We start from the raw sequence: 22,500 nt of genomic DNA, 5'->3' as shown, positions 1-22,500 counted from the left end.
TTCCGGCCTTCCTGTGTGGAGTTGGCAAGTTCTCCCCGTGCCTGCATCATTTTCCTCCCATGTTCCAAAAACATGCATGGTAGGTTGATTGAGCACTCTTAAAATGTCCGTCTGTGTGGTTTTTTTGTGCAAAGTTGTTCGTCTATGTATTCCCTGCGATTGACTGCGATTGTGATGAAAGAACATGGACTTCATAGAAAAAATAGATGCTATATTTCAATCAAGGCTGCCTCAAGAATTTACATTGGAGCAATGCACAATTTGGCATTTAATCTGACCTAATTAATATTTTTATGATTTTTTTTATTTTTATTTTTTTTGACAAAGCTGTTTGAGATTTCCTTCAAAATGAGATGTCTTCAATGCTATCTGGAGGAAGAACAATCATCTGGGGAAAAAAGACAAGTAAAATAATCGCAGTGTATTCAACAATGTCGAAATTATAAAGTGCAGTACACACCTCATGTACTTGTTACAGTGTCATTTGACAGATGGCAAAATGTCTGTTTTAAGGCTTTCCACCACATAAAGTTAATACTGTTCTTGGTAAAGATGATTTATGGGCAATTGGCATGAGCACTTGCCCTCAGAATGTGGATGCCTTTTTACTATGATATACCGCAGTCTGAGATAATGACAGACCATGGGTCTGAATATCTATTTGTGGTGCAAGCAAGAATTCCCTCTCTACGATGCCCTTATGAAAAAGAACTTGACGATTCAATCCTGTTCTTGCCCAAGCATAGCTAAATGTATCTCTAAAGGGGAGCTGAACACTCTCCACCTTTAATCCACTTTTCCCACCCTCTCCATGGGAGCTATATTTAAATTGAAATAACTTTTCAGTGCAGCTAGGTAAGTAGTCTTTGTGAGCCTCTAGCACTTTGCCCGCGCTACTCACAGATGCCGTTTATTCCGCTGTCGAGAGTGGAAAACTAAAATAGAAAATAGGGACGCAAGAAGAGGTAAGGAATACAATGATTTTTGGAAAATGGAATTACAGAAAATCAAACAGAAGAGAAAAAAAAGATTTTCACATATCAAGCATTCATTCATTCATCTTCCGAGCCGCTTGGTCCTCACTAGGGTCGCAGGGGTGCTGGAGCCTATCCCAGCTGTCTTCGGGCAGTAGGCGGGGCACACCCTGAATCGGTTGCCAGCCGGGCACACAAAAACGAACAACCATCCGCACTCACACTCACACCTAGGGACAATTCAGAGTGTTCAATCAGCCTACCACGCATGTTTTTGGAATGTGGGAGGAAACCGGAGTACCCGGAGAAAACCCACGCAGGCCCGGGGAGAACATGCAAACTCCACACAGGGAGGCCGGAGCTGGAATCGAACCCGGTACCTCTGCATTGTGAAGCCGACGTGCTAACCACTGTACTACCGGGCCACCACATATCAAGCAAATAACTAAATTTTAGGCCCCTGCAGTTTTCCAGATGCAGTGTAAATACGAATCGTTTTATGATATGGTTCAATTGATAACGCCGTTCTCCTGCACTTCGGTATGAGAAAAAATAAATATTGCTTCTTCCTTTAATCAATGCTTCCATCTTGGTTTTGAATTGTAGTTTTTACTTCATGGTCCCTGTAACTTTGACTGTATCTTTCAATTTTTAATTTGCTCCATCTGCTCGGCCTGTTCTTTTCTCCTCTCACACTGACATGCTTGTCTCGCCCACATACCCCCACCCACCTCGCTGGCAGAACTGTGCCCAGTCCCGTGTGGTAGTCATGGTGTTTGCTCCGAGGGCCAGTGCCAGTGTGAGGAGGGTTGGCTCGGCGCGGCATGCGACCAGAGAGCATGCCATCCTCGCTGCGAAGAACATGGCCAGTGCCACGATGGGACTTGCATCTGCCAACCCGGCTGGGAGGGAGAGCACTGTAACATTGGTGAGCGCACGTGGGATACTTTAATTATTCGTTGTGATATTTGGGTTGGAAAATGGTGTCATCGTCACTTTTTGCCTCCGCAGTTGCTCATGATTTGGACATCGTTGTCAAAGGTATTAATTTTTTCATTCATTTTTGTTTATGACTATTCCTACAAAGCAGTTTTGAAAAAAATTGAATGACTATGCATGCGTGTGTGTGTGTGTGTGTGTGTGTGTGTGTGTGTGTGTGTGTGTGTGTGTGTGTGTGTGTGTGTGTGTGTGTGTGTGTGTGCGCGATTGTGTACACGTTGGTGTGGATGATTTTGTGTACATGTGTCATCTTCAGACGGCTGCCCAGGGTTGTGCAGCGGCCACGGGCGCTGTACCCTGGAGCAGAGTGGCTGGCGCTGCGTGTGCCAGGCTGGATGGAGTGGGCCTGGTTGCAGCGTTGTCATGGAAACTGACTGCAGTGATGGAACAGACAACGATGGAGGTGACATTCTATCACCATCTATCTTTTTCTATCTCTATTCTGTCTTTGTTACCGCTTTTCATTTCTGTCTTCCACGCACTCCTTTCCATCATTTCTCTTGCTTCAAAAGCCAAAATGAATCCGTTTCACTGTCCTGGCTTCTGTTCATCTCTGCGTTGTCGAGTCCTATTGGTCATTACTTAAGTGCGTATGTGTTTGTGTGTGGGTGTGCATTTACATTTTTGTCTTCTCACAACTAAACATTTGGTATGCATAACACCTGCTGGGATAAAATAAATAAATAAATTGACAAAACACACACACACACACACACACACACACAGTCTCTCCACACCATGCAAGGAGAGCCATAGATGAACAAACAAACTGGCTCTAAAATAATACATCGTCATAACACGGTTCTTCCACCGAGAGGAAAAAACTAAAACAAAAAAAACAACATTGCATCAACATTACTCCGATAGCCAAACATTTGCATTTCACATGTTTGACATATTGCCATCTATACTTTGCTCCTTTGTGTATTTCAATTGCCAGCTACACTATGCCTAGTAATTTACAAACAATGTCCTTTTCATGGCAACAATGAAGTAAATTCAATTAATTGTGTTCTTTCAAGCTGGAGTGGTGAATGGTATGGAAATGAATTATTGTACTCGGCCACCTTTGTAGGAGTAGGTTATAATAGAATATTGTTGGCCTTTAGCTCTCTGCTCTGCGGTCAGATGCATTTAAATGTCAGCACTGCTTCCTGGCTTTTCAGAAACAAGCCTGAAATAGGAAGCACAAATGCCAGCCGGGCTCCTGTTACCTGCTGCTTTGGCTCCTATCAGCAGGCTATTGTTTACATTCGACTTTTATGGCTCACATTCAAATAGCGGTGCCGACAAAGTCCTGATTTATAGCAATATGAATCGGGCTTGATGAAGGAATTAATCTAATTTGATTCATTTTTGTGATAATGATGATACATTTGCGGTTCATTGTCTCAGATTGCATCTCCTTTGTTGGTCTCGGCATTGCCGGGAGGTGCAGTATTTATTTTTTGGCATTGGTTTCATAGTATCATCTTTCCATTTTGTCCGTGTTAAAATAGCACAGGTTAAGGTCCCTCTTGAATATCGAACTGCAAATGAATTCACGTAACATTAATCAGCTTATGCTTCCACTGACAAGAAAACAAAAGTCGTCATATAATAAATACAAATGTCTAATATTACACATCGTAAATGTGCAGTACCTCATCATCTTCAATGGTTTTTAAGTGATTTCTTGACATTGTTTCTGTCTATATCAGATGGTCTGATTGACTGCGTGGATCCGGACTGTTGCGAGCAGCTTAGCTGTGGCTCTGACCCCCTATGCCGCGGCTCGGCTGACCCCATGGCCTTGTTGCAACGGAGCCCATTGCCCCCAACTGCACCGGCCTCACCCATTAACACACACACTTACAGTTTCTACCGCCGCATCCACTTTCTCCTTGGCAAAGCAGCCACACACGCTCTCCCTGGAGACGTGCCCTTTGATACCAGGTATGCGCTTGTTTACTCTCTGTGAGTCTGGGTCACCGTGTGCATGCGAAATCATTCCCTTATTTCTTTTCTATGACTGTGTCCTTGGATTGTCCATTGTTAAAATACAAGAGAACAAGAGAATTCATTGAATACCTCAGTGTAGCTGTATTAAATTGTTCAGGAGTTGTCGGTTTAATGCGTGCTTGGGATGAGGTCTTGCCAGAATACAGAGCAGTATCGCCATAGGGTGACCGATTTCAACCCCCAACAAAAAATCATCATGAGTCAGTTAGCAAGCCTATGCCAAATGTACATTTTTATATCAACAGATATTCTACTCTGATAGATTATTCAAAATATAGATTATTCATTATTATTATATTATTATCTGTCAGAGTGTTAAAACTGATGATATTCAATGATAAGCTTGAAATGATAAAATGATCAACCATTAGTGTAGTTTTTACTCTGAAACTATTCTCTGTTTCGGCCTTAATTTTTTCCCAGGTTTTTTTTGTTTGTTTGTTTGTTTTAATCACATTGAGTTTTGAAATGTTTAACTGCATTTTATTTCCAGACTTTGTATCCTGACGACTGCCACATTTTCGTTAAATAGTGGAATCTTACTGACAATAACGCAGTTTGTTTTGCCTCACGCACAAGGTCATTTGGCGAGAGGATCACGACATGCGTCCCTTCTCAAACAACATTGCAAAGCTATCATCTTGTCCACTTTTGTGTCCTTTTATGATTTTCTCCAAGTGCTTTCTGCCTTTGTTATGCCAGTCGTGTTGCTGTAATTCGAGGCAGCGTTGCATTGCAAGATGGCTCTTCATTGGTTGGCGTCAACATCACCTTCCCTCAGCATCCCGAATATGGGTACACCATCAGTCGACAGGATGGAAGGTGCAAAAATGAGCGCACGCACACACACACACACACACACACACACACACACACACACACACACAACATGCTTCCATTCCCTCCACTAATCTTGTTTTTTAATTCACTTTTCCGATACCGTAGTTATGACCTGGTGACTTTAGGAGCAATGTCAGTGACTCTGATGTTCCAACGCCCGCCTTTCCTGTCACAAACACGTTCTGTCTGGACCCCAAACAACAACTTCTTGGTTTTGGATCAGGTCATCATGTCCAGGGAAGAGGTGCAGCCTCAAAAATGTGATATTCGGACTGTTTTGAGTCCTTATCCTCTGGTCTTGCCATACCCACTGCCCAGATACACAGGGACATGTGCAGAGAAGGGTTCTGCTGTACCAGAGCTTCAGGTAGGCCTACATAATAATATTTGGTTTGCCACTTGTATCTTAAATGCAGTAATAATGTTAATCAAATTGGTCAGTTTGTGATGAAGCAATGGCAATAAATGAACTTATCAGACTTTCCAATACAATTTCAGATGAAATAATCAAATCAAATCAAAAATCAAAACCTTGATTGACAAAACCTTTTTACTATTTTATTTACCTTATTTTCTGTCAAATTATTTCTGTATATGTTTTATGTTCAATAAACAAACCAAACCAAACCAATTTAACCAGAAAATAAAAACACATTTAGACCAAGGCCGCCTTATACACAAATCATATTCTTGATGGTTACTGCTACTGTGGGAGCTGTTTCGTGAGCATTGATACAACACATACACATTGATAAAACAACATTTTCAACCTCAAAGTTTATTTTTGTCCGTTCTTCTCCTGCAGGCAGTGCAGGAAGAAGTTGCAATTCCAGGATCCTTCATGAAGCTGAACTATTTGAGTACCCGAGCCGCAGGGTACCTCTCCTTGTTGCGTATCCTCCTCACACCTTCATCAGCATCCTCGCCTATCTCGCCCCTGGGCAGTTTGTCAAAGGTGCATGTGAGAGCTTCCGTCCAGGGAAGGTTGTACCAACGCTGGTACCCTGCTGGGCCTGGTCTGGTCCACAGGGTGGTCTGGAACAAAACAGACGTGTATGGCCAGAAGGTGTGGGGCCTCACTCATGCAACTGGTAGGTTGAGAAATGCAAATTTCTTGTATTTATTAATGTATAGTGTTGTTCCCGGGTTTTCAGTGGGTATACAGTATATGTATAGTGGGTGTATGCCGCAGCACATCCAGTGACCGCTGGTGGGAAAGAAGACACTTGAGATTTACAACATCATTACTTTTTTTTCACAATTAGACATAGTCAGTGTTTGAGGTGCACCATTAACATCAGAAATTTGAACCGTGAATGGTACTTATCAAGCATGAACAGCTAAAAATATACACTGAGCATATAATAACCAGGCGTACTTTTAAGATAATTTCATTTTGTAAAACGACAAATTACTCTAATCTAGCACAGGCGATCGTAGCGTCTTAGTTGGTCGTTTAAAGTAATTAATTTGCTGCAGACTGTGTGTAAGATCAAGACAATTAATCATTGTACCTCATCCTCAAAATGGGAAGATGATAAATTAATGAACAGTGTCTGATAATATGTATCCAATAAGAGAAAATAATATGACTGATTATCTTGAATTGTTAATGTATTTTCAAGGCTCAAAAATCACTTTTTTAGGATCATTTTTGCGAATCAATGCTTACAAATTTGAGAAGCTTTTTTTTTTTTTTCCCAGACCAATCGCAGGCATCTGAAGCAGTGGTTTCATTAAACAACAAAAATATAAATATGTAATGCTAGAAGTGAGGCCAGCAACCCCCAAGCTGGGTGGATGGCCCCAGCATCTGACATAATGCAATACTGGGAGCAGCTCAGATCCTGTGAAGAACCCTCAAGCTCCTCGGCCTTCTTGAGCTTAAAGGAGATACCGCCCCGGTGGGCGAGGAAACCATTTCATCCTGGGAGTAACAAACCAATACATATATCAATGGTTCTTAACCAATGGTTCTTAACCTTTTTAGAGGTATCGAACCCGACCAGTTTATATGCACATTCACCAAACACTTCATGAGTGAAAAATAAATACATATACTGTATATAATTTTTACAAAATCAAGATATAAGAAAATGCATTTATTAAAACCAGAAAAAAAGTAAATAAAATTTCAGGAGATAAGTATGCTTTTTTTGTACATTGTACTATCACGACAGTCACACGTTGACTACTAAGCGAACTAAGTTTCCCACGGCACTGATTGGATAAGCAATGTCATGTGATGATCTGTAGCCAGTGATGGCCAAACGGGCGTGTCATAACTAATTAACATGTTGAGTCGCATGCGTCTCATCCTGCATCGCAGAGGGTCCGTCGAACCCCTGAAACCGATTCACCGAGTCGATCGAACCCAGTTTAAGAAACACTGACATAGGTGTATATATCCATACACACAGACACAAAACGTTGAAGTAAAACATCTCAACCCTGACTCTGAAGTTTGGTGAAACTATCCTCAATTTTCTGATCAATAAGAACTGGCCATTCAACCTTAGAATTCCTACTCTCCTTTCAACAACAACTCATAGACCTCTCTACTATTTTTAAACAACATAACTCAACTCTGAAATGACTCTGCCTTATAGAAACTGGCTGCAGGCCTTGCGCAAATCAAAAACTCAAGATGCATTTTGGGACATATACTGTAATTTAGTCGGTGTGCACTGTAACTTTAAAGGGCATGGTAGTCCCTAATGTTTTCTAGCTTGAACAGGCCACATAAAATAACATGGCGGGCCATTGACATATGTATCATAAAGACTATTTTTTAATATAAGTTCACTTTTCTTTATGGCATTAAAAACTTGCCGATATAGGAGTCTCATATTGTACTAGTTTGAAACTTTCCGCAGACAAATAAAAGTGTTTTCTGTTGCGTTCATTCCTTCCCCACTCAGATATTTCTCATCTGTCACCTTTTGTTCGATCAAATTTTCACGTGTGCTATTTACCTTCCTCTCTGAACAGAGATCTCACCCATCTTTGCCCTTCGTGCTTCCTTTCCTCCTGTATTGTTTTTCTTTCTCGGCATGTTCTTCTCCTCCTGACTTGTTATTTTCTCCATTCTTTGTCATCTCTTCCGTGCTGCCTTGCTTGTCTCACGCGGGCCTCTTGTTTATTTTTTTTTGTACACTTGTTCCACCCTAAACATCCTCGCTCTCGACTTTCTGGTGCTTTGGCTGGCACAGCGACTCACACAAACACTGATTGTATGTCCACGTACACACACACAGCCAACGAGTCCGCAAGAAAGGGAGATCATGCTCTGTTTGCTAGGGTGAACACATGCCTGAGGCTTTGACAGAGGGGAATGAAAGCTTTCACCTGTGTGCTATACGGCATGTGAAGATTCTTTGTAAGGTAGTGTACAGGTGTGTGTGTGTGTCCCACCACACCTCCCCCTTGATACTTTGCTTGCAAGGCTTTACTCTTGTTTGTCACCATTGCGGGAATGCTTCTGCAATAAGGATTGCGGAGACGACAGCAGCTTCAATTATCTGCTTGCTGCTTATCAGTGGCTTTTTAACAGCTGCCATCTAAATGTGGTGGATTTGCCTGACAGAAAAATTCCTTCATATGCCTGAGTGACAAATAATATGCATTACAATATGGCTAATTTAACAAGGGATTCAATATTCATTCTCCCTCCCTCTGCGTGCTCATCACAGAGTGCATCATCAAAGATATGGTCAACATTTTATTTTTGATTGGGATCAATTTACACGTGCGCCCGAATGACCGATAAGAATGGTAAAATGCTCCTTAAAACATTGCCTGCACGGTTTATAATGATAACGGCTTCTTCTTCGTTGCGACAAATAGACCCGATGAATTCTATGACTTGTGCGATTCGAATGCAGACCGAAGAAAAGGGACCTTGACTGTTAGCAAAGCAACTGTAGTCTAGTTCCTCTTGTGAGGGACTTCAATAAGTGTGTCCGTAATGTACAATTGCCCAGCTCTTTTGCAAAACATTATTTTGTTGTGTTCCAGCATTTTAAAGTGCTTAGTTTTAGACAAAAACTAAAAGGATGGAAACTTTGTTCTTTTCTTTAGTTGTGCTCAGCACAAATAGTAACAGGAGTGCTCAAACTCAGAGTCAATCCTATCAGGATTATGTTCTTGTCTGACAGTCTGTTACAAGTGGTCTGATTGCATTTTTGTCGTTGGAGCTCTGTGTTAAAAAAGTGAAGATACTTGACATCTGATCGTGATATTAATCACCTAGGCTGCGAGCTTCTCAATATAATTATTACATCCACCACCTTTATCGATTGGAGTCATTGGGTTTACCTTGCATGTTTTGAGGAATTTTCTCTCTTTTTGAGGTGAATGTTTCTATAGTGCTTTCACAACAACTGCAGCTGCCTCAAAGTGCTTTACAAAACATAAAATAACAAAATACGGTAAAATAACACAACACATAACATCAGACATGGACGGTCATGCATTCGTAACCGCTATTCCGATATACGCCTTGTTGTTTGAAGCAGTTTCAAATGAAAGAGGAGAGAATCAAACCTTTTACCAGAGACATAATGCTCAAAGCGTGCATGACATCCCATACATCTGCTCCAAAGTTTGACAGTAAACAAGAAGCTCTTGCGTCCACTGATGAAAAAAGAGATTGGTTCACTTCTCCTATCCCATGTAAATCCGCTTCACTTCCAAGTGCTGAATAGAGTAAATTCAAGACCCCTTTTTTTTTGGTGCTAGTAAAAAAAGAAAAAAGTAGTTATTCTATTTTTAGCAATATGGTGGCATTTTTGTCATCAGATTCCAAAACTAATTTGCTGTCAGGCTTATAGTGGGAAGCTGCCCAGTATATCACTACAACTAAGAGGCCAGGCACCAAATTGTAGGGCTCTTTCATACAAGACTGACTCCTTTTGATTACACCGCTACTTCATACTGATCTCTGCAGACAGACTCACTGATTAGGTTTTGCTGTGCAGGCCTTTCATCTGGTTCAGCCCAGCGTACAGTACAATATAGCATTGAGAGAGATTAAATTCAACTTCACCGTTACTGCAGGCACATGTTTCCATAGGAGTTGAACCCAGGCCATCCAAACCCTGGCCGCTAAAGATTCGATCACTTCGAACTAGGAAAGACCGCATTTGAGAGCAACAGGCAACGTTTTCAAGTGTCTCACCTTAAAGAGCTAATTATTGAAAAGACATCTTTTGCGATGTTTGTGAAAACTAACATTCAACTTTAAATCTTGGAGAGCATGTCAAACGAACAGATACAGTGCGTGGATTCATTTGTACTGAAACAGGACAAATTATTTGACACAAGAATCTGCAAGTCTTGTTGTTATTTCTCCCTCCTGATAAATGACAAAACTGGAATTAAGACTCTCGAGTTCTCAGTGGATAAATGATACATGATAAACTCAAACTCTATTTCTGTGGCACTTTAACAATTACACTCATATTTTCTTCTTCTAAGAATTCTAAAGAAGGTATTTCTTTCAGAAGGTTATGTAAAGAAACCTACACCAGAAATTTTCAAACAGTCAAAGTCGGGTCTGCTGCACAAACTAATGGCACAAATCTAACACCGGCATCTGTGTGCATGTGTTTGCTTTTAGTATCGGTCGGCTATGAGTATGAATCGTGTCCTGGAGTTATTCAGTGGGAGAGGAGAACGGCGCTCATGCAGGGTTTTGAGTTGGTGCCCTCTCACCTTGGAGGTTGGTCCTTGGACAAACATCATTCCCTCAACATTCGTAGTGGTGAGTATATCCTAAGGACATATTGAGTCCAACTTGAACATTTTCGATATTTGTTCTTGTGAACTGTTATTTCGCTGCATCAGTACTCCTGCTACAAATTTCTAATTTGGTTAGCTGAACTCATCATTGAAGGAGCCGTGGATGGCTCAATCTAGGGCCATTTTGTTCATTTTACAATACAGTAATCTGACATCTTTAAATTATTTTACTAATATTTACCGCCAAATATTTTGAATATTGGCCGAGGTAAAGTCCTTAAAATATTTAATGAGGATTATTATCACAGGATCGAAACATCTCAAGACTTTTACAGTCATTAGTAATAACATGCAAAATGCATACATTTTATCCATGTCACAAATCTCTGTTGAATGATATGATCTATTTTGATATGCTCAGTAGGTGGTTTGATTTTTATACGTTTTTTTTTTTTGTAACATACCTACATTGTTTGATCTCAGGTTTTGGGGAGGTGTCCTACATGGTTTGGATATTTTCTGCATTTGTGATGTTGCCCACCGTGGCCCAAGAAATGCCTCAGGGACTTTGTGTGAATGCTCATACACATGGAAAATAAATGGGAACGTTGAATGTTTCCCTTTTTTTCCTTTTTTTTTTTTTACTGACAGTCTTAAAATAGCAGTGACAAAATGGAATTTAGCGATGACGAAAATAACGATGACTGAGTGACGTAGTGATGGACTGAATCGGCTTGCAAATCATGACAGACTGATGATGTCTGACTGGCGCTGGTTGATGACAGAAGGTTGCTGACTCGCCCGCCACTGGTTTTGAAGCTTTTCAAACCTCAGTAATCACACGGCCTGAAGATAGAACAGATTTTTTAATTGAACATGTATTTCTCTTCAATTCTGAGCTTCAAATAACTGCCCCTTCCCATTCCTAAAAATGCACCAAGACCTCATCAACCCAATAAAAGTAAGGTTGCTTTTCACTTCATCTGTAATTCATCATATTAAATGTTAGTGCAAGCAAATCCCTTGAATCTATGTTGGTTTTGGTAAAGGTCTTTAATACTATAAAATCAGTTTATGACTGCACTGCACCAGCTTTGGTCGTTAGCTAATAGACTATGAAAATAAATAAATGTGGCGAGCTCACCTCATTGTCTGACAATAGAAACACAGTAAAATGCAAATGCAACCAACTGTATAATGAATTTGACAACATTAAAACACATGAGTAGTAATTAAAAAGAGCAGAGTCTGTGTAAAAGTTCAGCTGTGCATCAGTGCGTGGGGGCAGCCGGACACTGGACCGAGTGGTCCAAAGGGCATTTTGTGACAGATTTTTACTGCACCAAGATCATGTTTTTTCTTAGTTTGTTTTTAAATCACCTTGTATGTACTATATATTGCCTTTATGTGTGGTACTGCCGTCATGAAATAGTGATTTGTTAGGCGCTTCTGATATGATCCTGGCAGCATCAGTCATAAAGCTGTCTGACTGACGGAAAGAATAACTAATGTGGATGCTTCCTTTATTGTTTCGATAACAAATGCTGAAGGGAGTGATTGGGGACCATCTCCAGTGATACAACTATAGTGAACCTCTGCACAGATGCGGTTTGGTCTATGTATTTAATTTGTCTTTTCTGAGATTTTTCCTCTGTTATTCACTGAAAAACACACATTTAGCATTTTTGTGCCAAAGCCAAACCCATCTCTCCTGGCATCTTGGTGTCCAGAAACTGTGTTTAAACTGAAGGGAGAAGCTGAATTTAGTTAGGCCATATCCCTGCCCAATAGGAAAAAAAACATTTGGTCACTACCCTGTGTCATCTGTCAGCAATTACAAACTTTTTTTTATATATTTACAGATTTCACTATTTGTGGCACTGCTCAATCCCTATCCGGTGTCAAATGAGGAGGTTCACCGTAGATAAGCCCCATTTCTGTCATGTTTTCCGCATGGGAGAAGACCAAAACGTAGGGAGTCAGGAGAAGCAGAGCATGGACACTCTGTAAAAACTCAATGGAAAGAACAAACAAAGTCCTGAAATGATCAAATCTCAAAGTAACAAACAAAATGCCAGTAAATTAAAAAAACATCACTATGAAAAACAAAACAACATGACAGGAACAAAAACAACAGTACCACAACGATCCGACGCCATGTGGTCGGCGTGGCAGCCCTTTTAACAGAAAAGAGCTAATGACATGATGACCAACAGGTGTGACGCTGGAGGAGAAGCCCTCCACTGCCACCTGTTGGTCACACATGGAACAGAACCATGACAATTGCATTTTTCTTCTTGACCTATCAATTTATTTTCTTGTCAACTCTTGTTGGGTTTTATTTTTCTTCTTTTTGTAAAACCATAGGGGGCGGAATACAAATGCAGACCAGACTTTTCAGATTTGTGTTCGTTTAAAATGGTGAAAACCTTGTATCATTTTTGTTACACTTAACAATTATGTGCTGGTCTGTGTTGGTCAATCACATACAATCTCAAAAATATACAATCAAGATTGTGATTGTATGGTCACACAATATCAGTGTTCAGGGGCCATGAATACTTTTTCTGGGCACACTGTGTGCACCCTGCTTAAGGCTTGACAGAAATGTAAATACTGCACGTTGTTTTCTTGATAGTCGATCAGGTAAAAAGAGTGCAATCAAAATCACAGGCAGTATTTGAACAAATCAAAACAAAAACTTCTGTTCACTGCACACCACTGCGAAAGCTCTCCAAGAGAATATATACTTGTAGTGTATGTTACACAGTAAAAGCACAAAACAAACTAGAAGTGAAACACTACATTAAACACTGCACAAAAGAGTACAATTAAAGGACAGAAGTAAAGGGGGGGGGGCGGTAAACAAGCGCAGAACATTAGCACAAGTTAGCTAATCACATACACAGGAACAAAGGAAAGAACAGTACGGGCGGGGGGCTGCAAAATCAAAGTCTTTCCGAAGTAACCCTCGAGCTAACATATAGCCTATGTGCATAATTTTTCTGAACGCTTACGGACACAGTAACGTTTGCAATTACTCTTATGTTTTCCCAATACATTGTGACTCTCACTTATGCTGAAACAAAATGCTGTGTTGTTTTGACTCAGTTCCATTTCATCAAATGGTTGCTTGAAATAAAGTGTCTGAATCAAAGGAGCAAACTTTTTTTTTAAAGTTGGTAGTAGTAGTCTACTTATGACATGTATCTGGATCCAGATGCTTTTATTCCAGGCAACCACTTGAAATTAAATTGAGTAATTTCAATGCACCATTTTTTTCTGTCTACTGTAGGCCAAAGCTTTTAGTTTTTGAAACAGTTTGTTGGTTCTAGAAATGCGGTCATTAGGAGTCAAAGTCATTTGGACAGTGATAAGGAGCAGTCAGGACTATCTCACCTCCAATTTTTGTGTTCCAAAATACAGCAAGTGTGATATAATGAACCCATTTGTCTTTTCCAAGGAATCCTCCACAAGGGAAATGGAGAAAATGTCTTCCTCTCCCAGCAGCCCGCTGTGATCGCCACAGTTATGGGGAACGGGTTCTATCGGAGTGTCCCCTGCGGGCCAAGCTGCAGTGGTGCAGCCCGTGATCTGATGCTGTACGCTCCTGTGGCACTGTGCAGTGGTCCTGACGGTTCTCTTTATGTTGGGGACTTCAACTTCATCCGCAGGGTGCATCCAGATGGCTACACTAGGACCATTTTGGAACTAAAGTGAGTTGGAAGGAGAATTTAAGCATGGGATTGAATATAATTGCATTACAAGTAATGTATTAATATATTGAATCTGTATGTTATGAACACATACAGTAGAGTGTGTATGTGTGTTAGCATGGCTTTAGTTCTCATTAGCGTCTGTGTTTGTAATACATTTGATTCCAGTTTGTCTTCATTTCTGACTTGACACACGCTAATCTACTTCTTTGGGCAGAGAATCTTTTCTGTGAAATGATGTTTTTGTGGTGGATTATGACAATATCGTACTGCGCCGGAGGCACAACAATCTCGATTGCTCTATTTTCTCAAGCATTATATCTCAATGGAATTTCACTCTCATTTGTCCCGTAAAGCGTTCTTCTTATGTAACTTAACTCATATTCACTGGTATTATTGCATCTCTTACCAATACTTCTGCTTCAGAGTTTCATTGTGAGTATATATAATATTTCATTTTCCTGTGGGAAGAAACAGAAAACAGCTTCCTGCTTTGATTAATATTTAACATGAAACAATGCAGACATTTAAATCAATCCTAATTCTGCTTTATGGAGATAAAACTCACTTACTGTAGCTTGTGAATATTTTTCAGTTCTCGCTATAATTGTGAGTTACATATATGCCTTGTTTTCTGTTTGTTTGTTTGTTTGTTTGTTTATTTGTTTGTTTGTTGTATGCTCCATCGTGGCTTACTAACAGGAACCGGGATACCAGACACAGGTGAGAAGGGACAATGAACACCATTTTTTATGTGACACGCACATTAGAAACAATAAGAAGTGATGTTTTATTCAAAGAGCTCTGATTTAACAGCAACTTAGTTTTGTCGGTGTGATGCCAATTGAATTGGACTCCCTTTGATAAACACACCATCATAAGGTGATGTACAATCAGTTTGTCTACAATATAGTATAGCTACTAAATCTGCATATTAATATTGCAAATGGGCAGTTAAACCATTCATTCATTCATCTTCCGTACCGCTTGATCCTCACTAGGGTCGTGGGGGGTGCTGGAGCCCATCCCAGCCGTCTCCGGGCAGTAGGCGCGGGACACCCTGAATCGGTTGCCAGCCAATCGCAGGGCACACAGAAACAAACAACCATTCGCACTCACACTCACACCTAGGGACAATTTAGAGTGTTCAATCAGCCTGCCACGCATGTTTTTGGAATGTGGGAGGAAACCGGAGCACCCGGAGAAAACCCACGCAGGCCCGGGGAGAACATGCAAACTCCACACAGGGAGGCCGGAGCTGGAATCGAACCCGGTACCTCTGCACTGTGAAGCCGACGTGCTAACCACTGGACTACCGGGTTTATACTTATCCTCTGTCTGATCCTGATGCAAAAAAAAAAGCCTGAGGCCTCTTTTGGCCATTTAGTCTTTGAGCTCTGAGTCTTAATAGTGTGAGCCCTTTCCACCATGTCCACGGAAAATTTGACATGACACACAGTGTGTGTGTATGTTTGACCCCAATCTTTCAGTAGGAGCACCTCTTGCAATTGTTAGTGAATATCAAGCTGAACATGCCTATGTGACAGTGAGGGTTTTAACATATCTGCTGTATGCCAAAGAATAACGTGTTAATACAGTATAGTATATGTGCCATAACCAGCCAGCTACATGGAAAGGTTGAATCGCTCTACTGATGCAGGACTATTCTTATCTAATAACGCAAACATATACAGTACTGTATATTGGAAAATGGAAACATGGTATCTATATACCAGACCATCAGATGATCTGACAGGCAGTTGTGGGCAAATGTCGGACCCCCCCAAATAAATAAATAAAAACTTGGTAAACCCTAATGCATGGAGTGTATTCTTCCGGAGACACTTAAGATACTCTATCCTCACCCTGGAGGGGTTCTCCTTTACTTCCTGCTGCCATGGCTGTTTTTTCCTGTTTGGAGCATATTTTGTTTTGTTTTTTTATGCTATACCATTGTTCTCCCAAGTCAAATGCATTAATTATTCATTCATATTCCGCTCTAAAATCTTCCCTCTCCGCATTTTTTCCCCTGCAAAGTGGCAAAGTGTCTATCAGCAAACAGTTTTTTTTTTTTTTTTTTTAAGCAAGGTATCCTCAGAGGGGAGAGAATAGTGGGATGTACTCAGTGTAAAACCATTGTCAGTTGGTTGTCTTCGAAAAGAACACACAAGGGGAAGGCATCCGCTACGATAGGCTGAGAGACCTCGACAGTCAAGATGACTGAGTCAGTCAGCTTAGATAGCTGTTTTGTTTTTTTAGTTTGTCTGTTTTACTACATTTTGATGCAGCAAGACAGGCAGAGGGATATAGCTGTTCAAACTTATCTCTTAAACTGGATGCATGCCTTTGGAGATGAACATGTAATTTAATAAAACAGACAATTGTGTGATTTGTAATCACCTCAGTGTACGGGCAATGCTTGCTGAAAATTTAAGAGGCCCAACAAATATTTTATGCTGCGCAGAGCAGTGACACACTTTGTAACTCGGTGAAAAAATCTCCTTGGATCAAGTTTAAATTATGTATGTGCAACTCAATGCAGAGTTCTGCAAACAGTTTTACGCTTTGTGAACTCAAATGACTGACAGCCCCTGGACGATGGTGCATTATTTTTTTCTCGAGAGCTGAGGATATTCAAATTAATATTGAGATGGGCATCTCTCCTTTCAGCATTTTGATTAGATCAGGGCTATGTGTTTTTTTGTTTTTGTTTTTTTATACCAAAATGTACATGTGAAATGAAACCAGTGATAGGGCTGAGTGAAGAACCAGACCAATTTGTCTATTGAGGAATATGACAGCTGCAGACAAATATATTTAGTATTCTTTTTTTAAATGTCAAAAGATTTATAGATTTTTTTTACATATTTTTGAGCCTGATCCCGCTTCCAGCCAAAGTCACCACAAGCTGTCTATCAACATTATCCTATTATTGTGACCGGTTATCCAATGGTGCTGGTATGTTTCAAGCGGTGTTGGGAAATACATTTTTCAAAAGGGCCCCATGAAAAACTGGAACACTTGCAGAGGGCTAAGCCATTAGGCCAACCTCAACTTTGTTGACGTTATTTTTAATGTTGTTTTTTTTTTACTGCATATGTCTTGTTTCGGGAGGTTACTACATTGTAGTTGTAATTACAAATTTCAAAATTTAAATAAAGATACAAGCAGTCACTAAAATTCCATCTTTACACTTTAAAAATCCAAACTAATCATTTTTTTGCACTGGCAACTAATATTAATAGTTCCAAATATATAGTTAAGTGGAAAGTATAATGTAATTGACCGAAATGTATACAGTGATGACTTATAATATTAGGTGAAATTTTCCCGGCCCTCTCTCCTCCACCATGCAGGAAATTAGAATGTTGCTCCCATTAGCGACATTGTCATTTTTGCTTGTCTTTCACTCATTTCCAGAGTGGTCAGAAAAGGTGCTAATTATCGCAAAAACGTCATTAAGATAACACTACAAGAAAGCCTTGCTCGCTTAAATCGAGGAGATTCTGGTTGAGTTGAGTGTTAAAGTCACACTAAAACCTTACAAACTGTGTCCAATCAGAACTGAAATCTCTACTTCTTTTGTCCAAATATTCTTCACTGTATTGCCTGAAGGCGGGCGGGTGCAAGTACAGTGAGTACCTCGTGGTGATTTAGCACGCAGGTCATTCTCACCGCTCTGCTCAAATGCCCGGTCCGACCGGCCCACCCACGCACAGTGCAGACGTTCACCTAGGCGGAATGCACGCAAACTGCTCTGCCGAATAGATGACTCCCACCCAGTTGCTCTTGCTCGCAGGCTGTGTGGGACGGGGGCGGGACAGCTGCTGAGTTTGCGCAGCTCTTCGATCATCCGCTATGTACCAGTATGTTTTGACCGAATCATTGCAAGGTGGACCTGATTAACGTGACTAGAAGCGATTTAACACATTTAAAATTAGATGAATAATTTTTGAACGCTCAACATTTTTTGTTGAAATGTAAGAATTAGGGAAATGAATTCAACTAAATAAATAAGACATTGTGCTGACATTTGATATTTTACAGGCTTAGCACTTTCAAATATCATTTCCTGCTTCAGAATCCACTCATATATTAACATTTACTCAGGCCATGTGTAATTGTGGGCTTGAATATACTCCGTAAAAGTGTTCTAACTGTTCCAACTTTGCTTTCCGTTGACCTGTCTCAATAGCACCAGCCCGGCCCATAAATACTACTTAGCCATGGACCCAATGGGAGAAGTTCTTTATGTGTCGGACACCAGCAGTCGCAGAGTGTACAGGGTGAGGAACCTTGGTCAGCCGAAAGATCCGTCACGCAACCTGGAGGTGGTTGCTGGGACCGGGGAGCAGTGTTTGCCCTTTGACCAGAGCCACTGTGGAGAGGGCAGGAAGGCCACCGAAGCTGCACTCAATAACCCTCGAGGTAAGACCTTGTCACTGACAATGTTCTCACTAATTGACTGGGACCGCCCATTGTTGCCAAGGTTATTCTTGTTGCATTGTTATGGACAGATATTCGTCGGAGTCAAGGGTAAAGGTGATCAATGCAACGGCGCAATCTGTTTTTGTCAGTTAAACCTTTTCCTGAGAAACACCGGGAGGCCACTGCTAAACCCACGAGTCCACATAATTCAACAATAGTATATTAACTTTGGGAAAGTTCGTTTTCAGAGCTTGCGCGACTGTGAAAACAATGTCGGAGGTGCACGCGTTTTCACTGTATCTACCCCCGGTCAAGGATGGCGCCTCGTAGTGATGTCCAAAAAACACAGTGAAAACTAAAACACATTTCAAACAACATCAAAATTACAATATCTTTACCAAGACATTAAATAAACACAAAATGACATACCATGTGCACCTTGGTAAACCGAAAGTAGATCAAATTAAATCACATAGACCACACGGTATCGTAGCTCTGTCTCTGTCTCTCTCTCAAGTTGTCTACTCGATCTTTCTCTCTCATTCCTCGCTATCCACGGCACGTGACCCGGAAGTGATTCTTAACAAAACATTCCAAATAACGTATTAAGAGGATTTAAAGAAAAAACAAATATGAAAGTTCACATAGAAATATAAAGCACTTTTACAAAACAACAAGCTTAAATACATTGTCCTTTCGTTGTCATGGCAACCGACTCAATGTTGGCGCCAGTTACACTCTTGAACGTTCATCACTTCATCACAGGACACAAACAGGAGAGAGAGAGAGAGAGAGAAAGAGAGAAACATTCACAACTGAGCAGTGATTATTCTTTGACATTAGCACCAACAACGTCACAAGTGCAAATTGCTTGCCGCTTGCACATGCAGAACAAAGATGCCGAGTTGTTTCACATATGTCAGAACAATGTTTTGTTTCCCGAACGCACTGTTTAAAGTAAGGTCGAACCGTATTGCTGTGCATTTTCAAGAACTGATGGCTGAGATTTGATGGAGATGATGACTGTACCAATCAAGATCACATCTATTTCATAAATTGTAATGTGGGTCGTAATCAGCGATGTTTGGGTGTACTGTAATTCTCTCACTCTGAACATCAAAGGAGTATTAATGTAATGGCTGGTTATGTTTTGACGGCGGCACACCATCGTTTAAGGTCGTGATTATCTTCATTGCTTGTTCAATGGCACTTTGAATGTCTGCTCTCATGCGTATAGTATAATGCATTAGTGGTTTAAAGATCGCACTGTGGGCTGCCAAAAGCATCAATTTGCATCCCCGGCAGTCTGGCCTGTTGACTCAAGCTAAAAGTGGATGAGGCATTTATCTTGGGCGCTCATAATTCACATAACATCAATAATAAGAGTTACTATTGACATTTTTCTGAATGATGTGCACAATTTTTATTATAAGAAGCCTTACTCTCCGTAGAGGACTAAAGACCTTTGATTGATGGGTCACTGCTATTCTGGGGAGGGAAAAAAAGGAAAGCAAGAATATTTCATGTCATGGGAGTCAGGAATTAGACAATCAATAACCAGATTTGTCACAGCTATGCTTTTTTTTTGGACTGAAGATGACTTGAAGGTTTCTTATTGACACAAATTTTGAACATAAATAGCTTTCCTGAATCCCATTTGTCATCGGTGACATATCTTGCTGTATGCATAAGGTACAGTATATTGAAAAGATGTGATGTGGGACCGGGCATCGGCTTGTGCCACTTTCATACCATGTCAGCGCTGCTGTAATCACCTGTAGCTCGCGTGGAAATGGCATGCAGATAACAAGACTTATTATTTTGGAATGGTTAACTGTGCAATTTTTGAAAAGGCAAAAGCTATGCACTTAGGGTTCATGGAGGAGCCGAAGGAGCAACACTACAGAAGGACTTTTGGCCTTGGGATTGGAGGATCACGATTTGAATGAAAATTGCAACAGTACCAGAGTGATGTTAATCTGTTTCCTTACGACTGTGGGGAGGACGTGTCACGTTTTTATTATTTGACCTTTACACCCTGACCAGGGTCTGGTACGGTGCTGACTTTTGCAGACTCAAAAAAAAAAAAATTAAAAGAAGCCAACAGACTACAATATATTCGCACATTTTACAGTATATCGTTTAGCTTGCTCTCTTACAATAAATGATAAGTTCAAAATGACAAATATAGATGCCATAAATATTTAATCAACAAATTAAAATATATTCATTTGGATAGGGATGATTCTCTATCCATTTGGATCAAAATTCTAATCTTTTAATAAAGTCTGTGCTTCTCAAAGGCAATTATTCTCAGTCTTTTGCAGAAATGCATGTTAATAGTTTTTCCAAAATTAGAAAAGCCTGACATTTCAATTCATGATTTAATGTAATTCCGGCTTAATGGCACTTTCCATACTGGAGGGGAGGGGTGGGTGAGGGGGGAATCAGCAGATGTGTGCCCCTTTCCTTGAGGAACATATTATGCACCTTACCATGTGCATTTTAATGCAGATTCATGTCCTCCAACTGAGACTAAATATGCATACATACATATATGAATTCATTAATTGGATCACGGAAAGACAGTGCAGGTAATAAAAGTGTTAAAAAGAACTTGGTTGACATTTAGGGTTCACAAAAGTTATAGGCCGAATGTACAATCTGGCCATATTGTGAAGCATAACCCAACCTCAGGTGCACTCGTGTGCAAATTCAGCAAATTTTGACTGGAAAAAAATGGAATAATAATAATACGAATACCTATTTAATTTTATCACCACTGTAATGATTAATGAATTAATCGACAACCAATCAAATTTGTGAGTCATCTAGTAAAAAATAATGATCGATCAACAGTTTGCGATTTTAGCATCTCAACAGTAAATATCAGATTTTTGTGTTCCTCCTTTTATCTGATTCATCGATGAATCATCAAATGCAAGAATGCAAAGGCCACTTTAACATTACTGGAACTTGAATTTATTAAGCACGCTAAAACCCGTCAAGCAAGAAATGTTTTTTTTGTTATTTTAAAAAATGGTTTCATATCAGCTTTCTGTTAAACGTGACAAAGCAAATTGCTTCTGATTTCTAAAGATTTTGAGTTGGCATCCAAATGATCCTCACAAGCACACAGTAAACTATTCCTACATTGCCAAAAGTTATATCGACGAACCACAATCGGGGTTGTGACACCACTGATTTCATGCAATGGAGCAAAGTGAGCATCAGTCCACAAGGAGATTTTTTTTTTTTTGTAATTAAACACTTAAATTTAAAATGAATTTGTGGAAGCAATGTCCTGTTGGTTTAAAGAAATAAAAAACCCTTTAGATTCACCATTATCAAAAGCCTACTACTTTAGCTCATAACTTATTTTCTTGGTTCAGGCTACCCGATTGAATAAGATTAATTTAATTAGTGCCATAGGGGCAGCCCGGTAGTCCAGTGGTTAGCATGTTGGCTTCACAGTGCAGAGGTACCGGGTTCGATTCCAGCTCCGGCCTCCCTGTGTGGAGTTTGCATGTTTTCCCCGGGCCTGCGTGGGATTTCCCCGGCTGCTCCGGTTTCCTCCCACATTCCAAAAACATGCGTGGCAGGCTGTTTGAACACTCTAAATTGTCCCTAGGTATGAGTGTGAGCGTGGATGGTTGTTCGTCTCGGTGTGCCCTGTGATTGGCTGGCAACCGATTCAGGGTGTCCCCTGCCTACTGCCCGGAGACAGCTGGGATAGGCTCCAGCACCCCCAGTGACCCTAGTGAGGATCAAGCGATTCGTAAGATGAATTAATGAATGAA

General features: G+C 40.5%; 1 protein-coding gene across 3 annotated transcripts in view; it reads left to right on the top strand.

The window, feature by feature from the left end:
* The window catches only part of tenm1 (teneurin transmembrane protein 1), a 203,797-nt gene that overhangs the window by 132,193 nt on the left and 49,104 nt on the right, over positions 1 to 22,500 (top strand). For all 3 annotated transcript variants that reach the window (XM_052057442.1, XM_052057450.1, XM_052057432.1), the window contains 11 exons: positions 1,717 to 1,902; positions 1,986 to 2,015; positions 2,230 to 2,376; positions 3,674 to 3,908; positions 4,677 to 4,796; positions 4,920 to 5,181; positions 5,620 to 5,905; positions 10,435 to 10,578; positions 14,020 to 14,272; positions 14,975 to 14,995; positions 18,468 to 18,700. In XM_052057442.1, coding sequence (XP_051913402.1) covers positions 1,717 to 1,902; positions 1,986 to 2,015; positions 2,230 to 2,376; positions 3,674 to 3,908; positions 4,677 to 4,796; positions 4,920 to 5,181; positions 5,620 to 5,905; positions 10,435 to 10,578; positions 14,020 to 14,272; positions 14,975 to 14,995; positions 18,468 to 18,700 — 1,917 coding nt within the window. The remainder of the gene's footprint in view (positions 1 to 1,716; positions 1,903 to 1,985; positions 2,016 to 2,229; positions 2,377 to 3,673; positions 3,909 to 4,676; positions 4,797 to 4,919; positions 5,182 to 5,619; positions 5,906 to 10,434; positions 10,579 to 14,019; positions 14,273 to 14,974; positions 14,996 to 18,467; positions 18,701 to 22,500) is intronic.

Source organism: Hippocampus zosterae, chromosome 1 (genome assembly GCF_025434085.1).
Source record: "Hippocampus zosterae strain Florida chromosome 1, ASM2543408v3, whole genome shotgun sequence".
NCBI lineage: Eukaryota > Metazoa > Chordata > Actinopteri > Syngnathiformes > Syngnathidae > Hippocampus > Hippocampus zosterae.
Note: the sequence above shows the minus strand (reverse complement) of the source record. Positions and strands in the feature narration are given on the sequence as shown.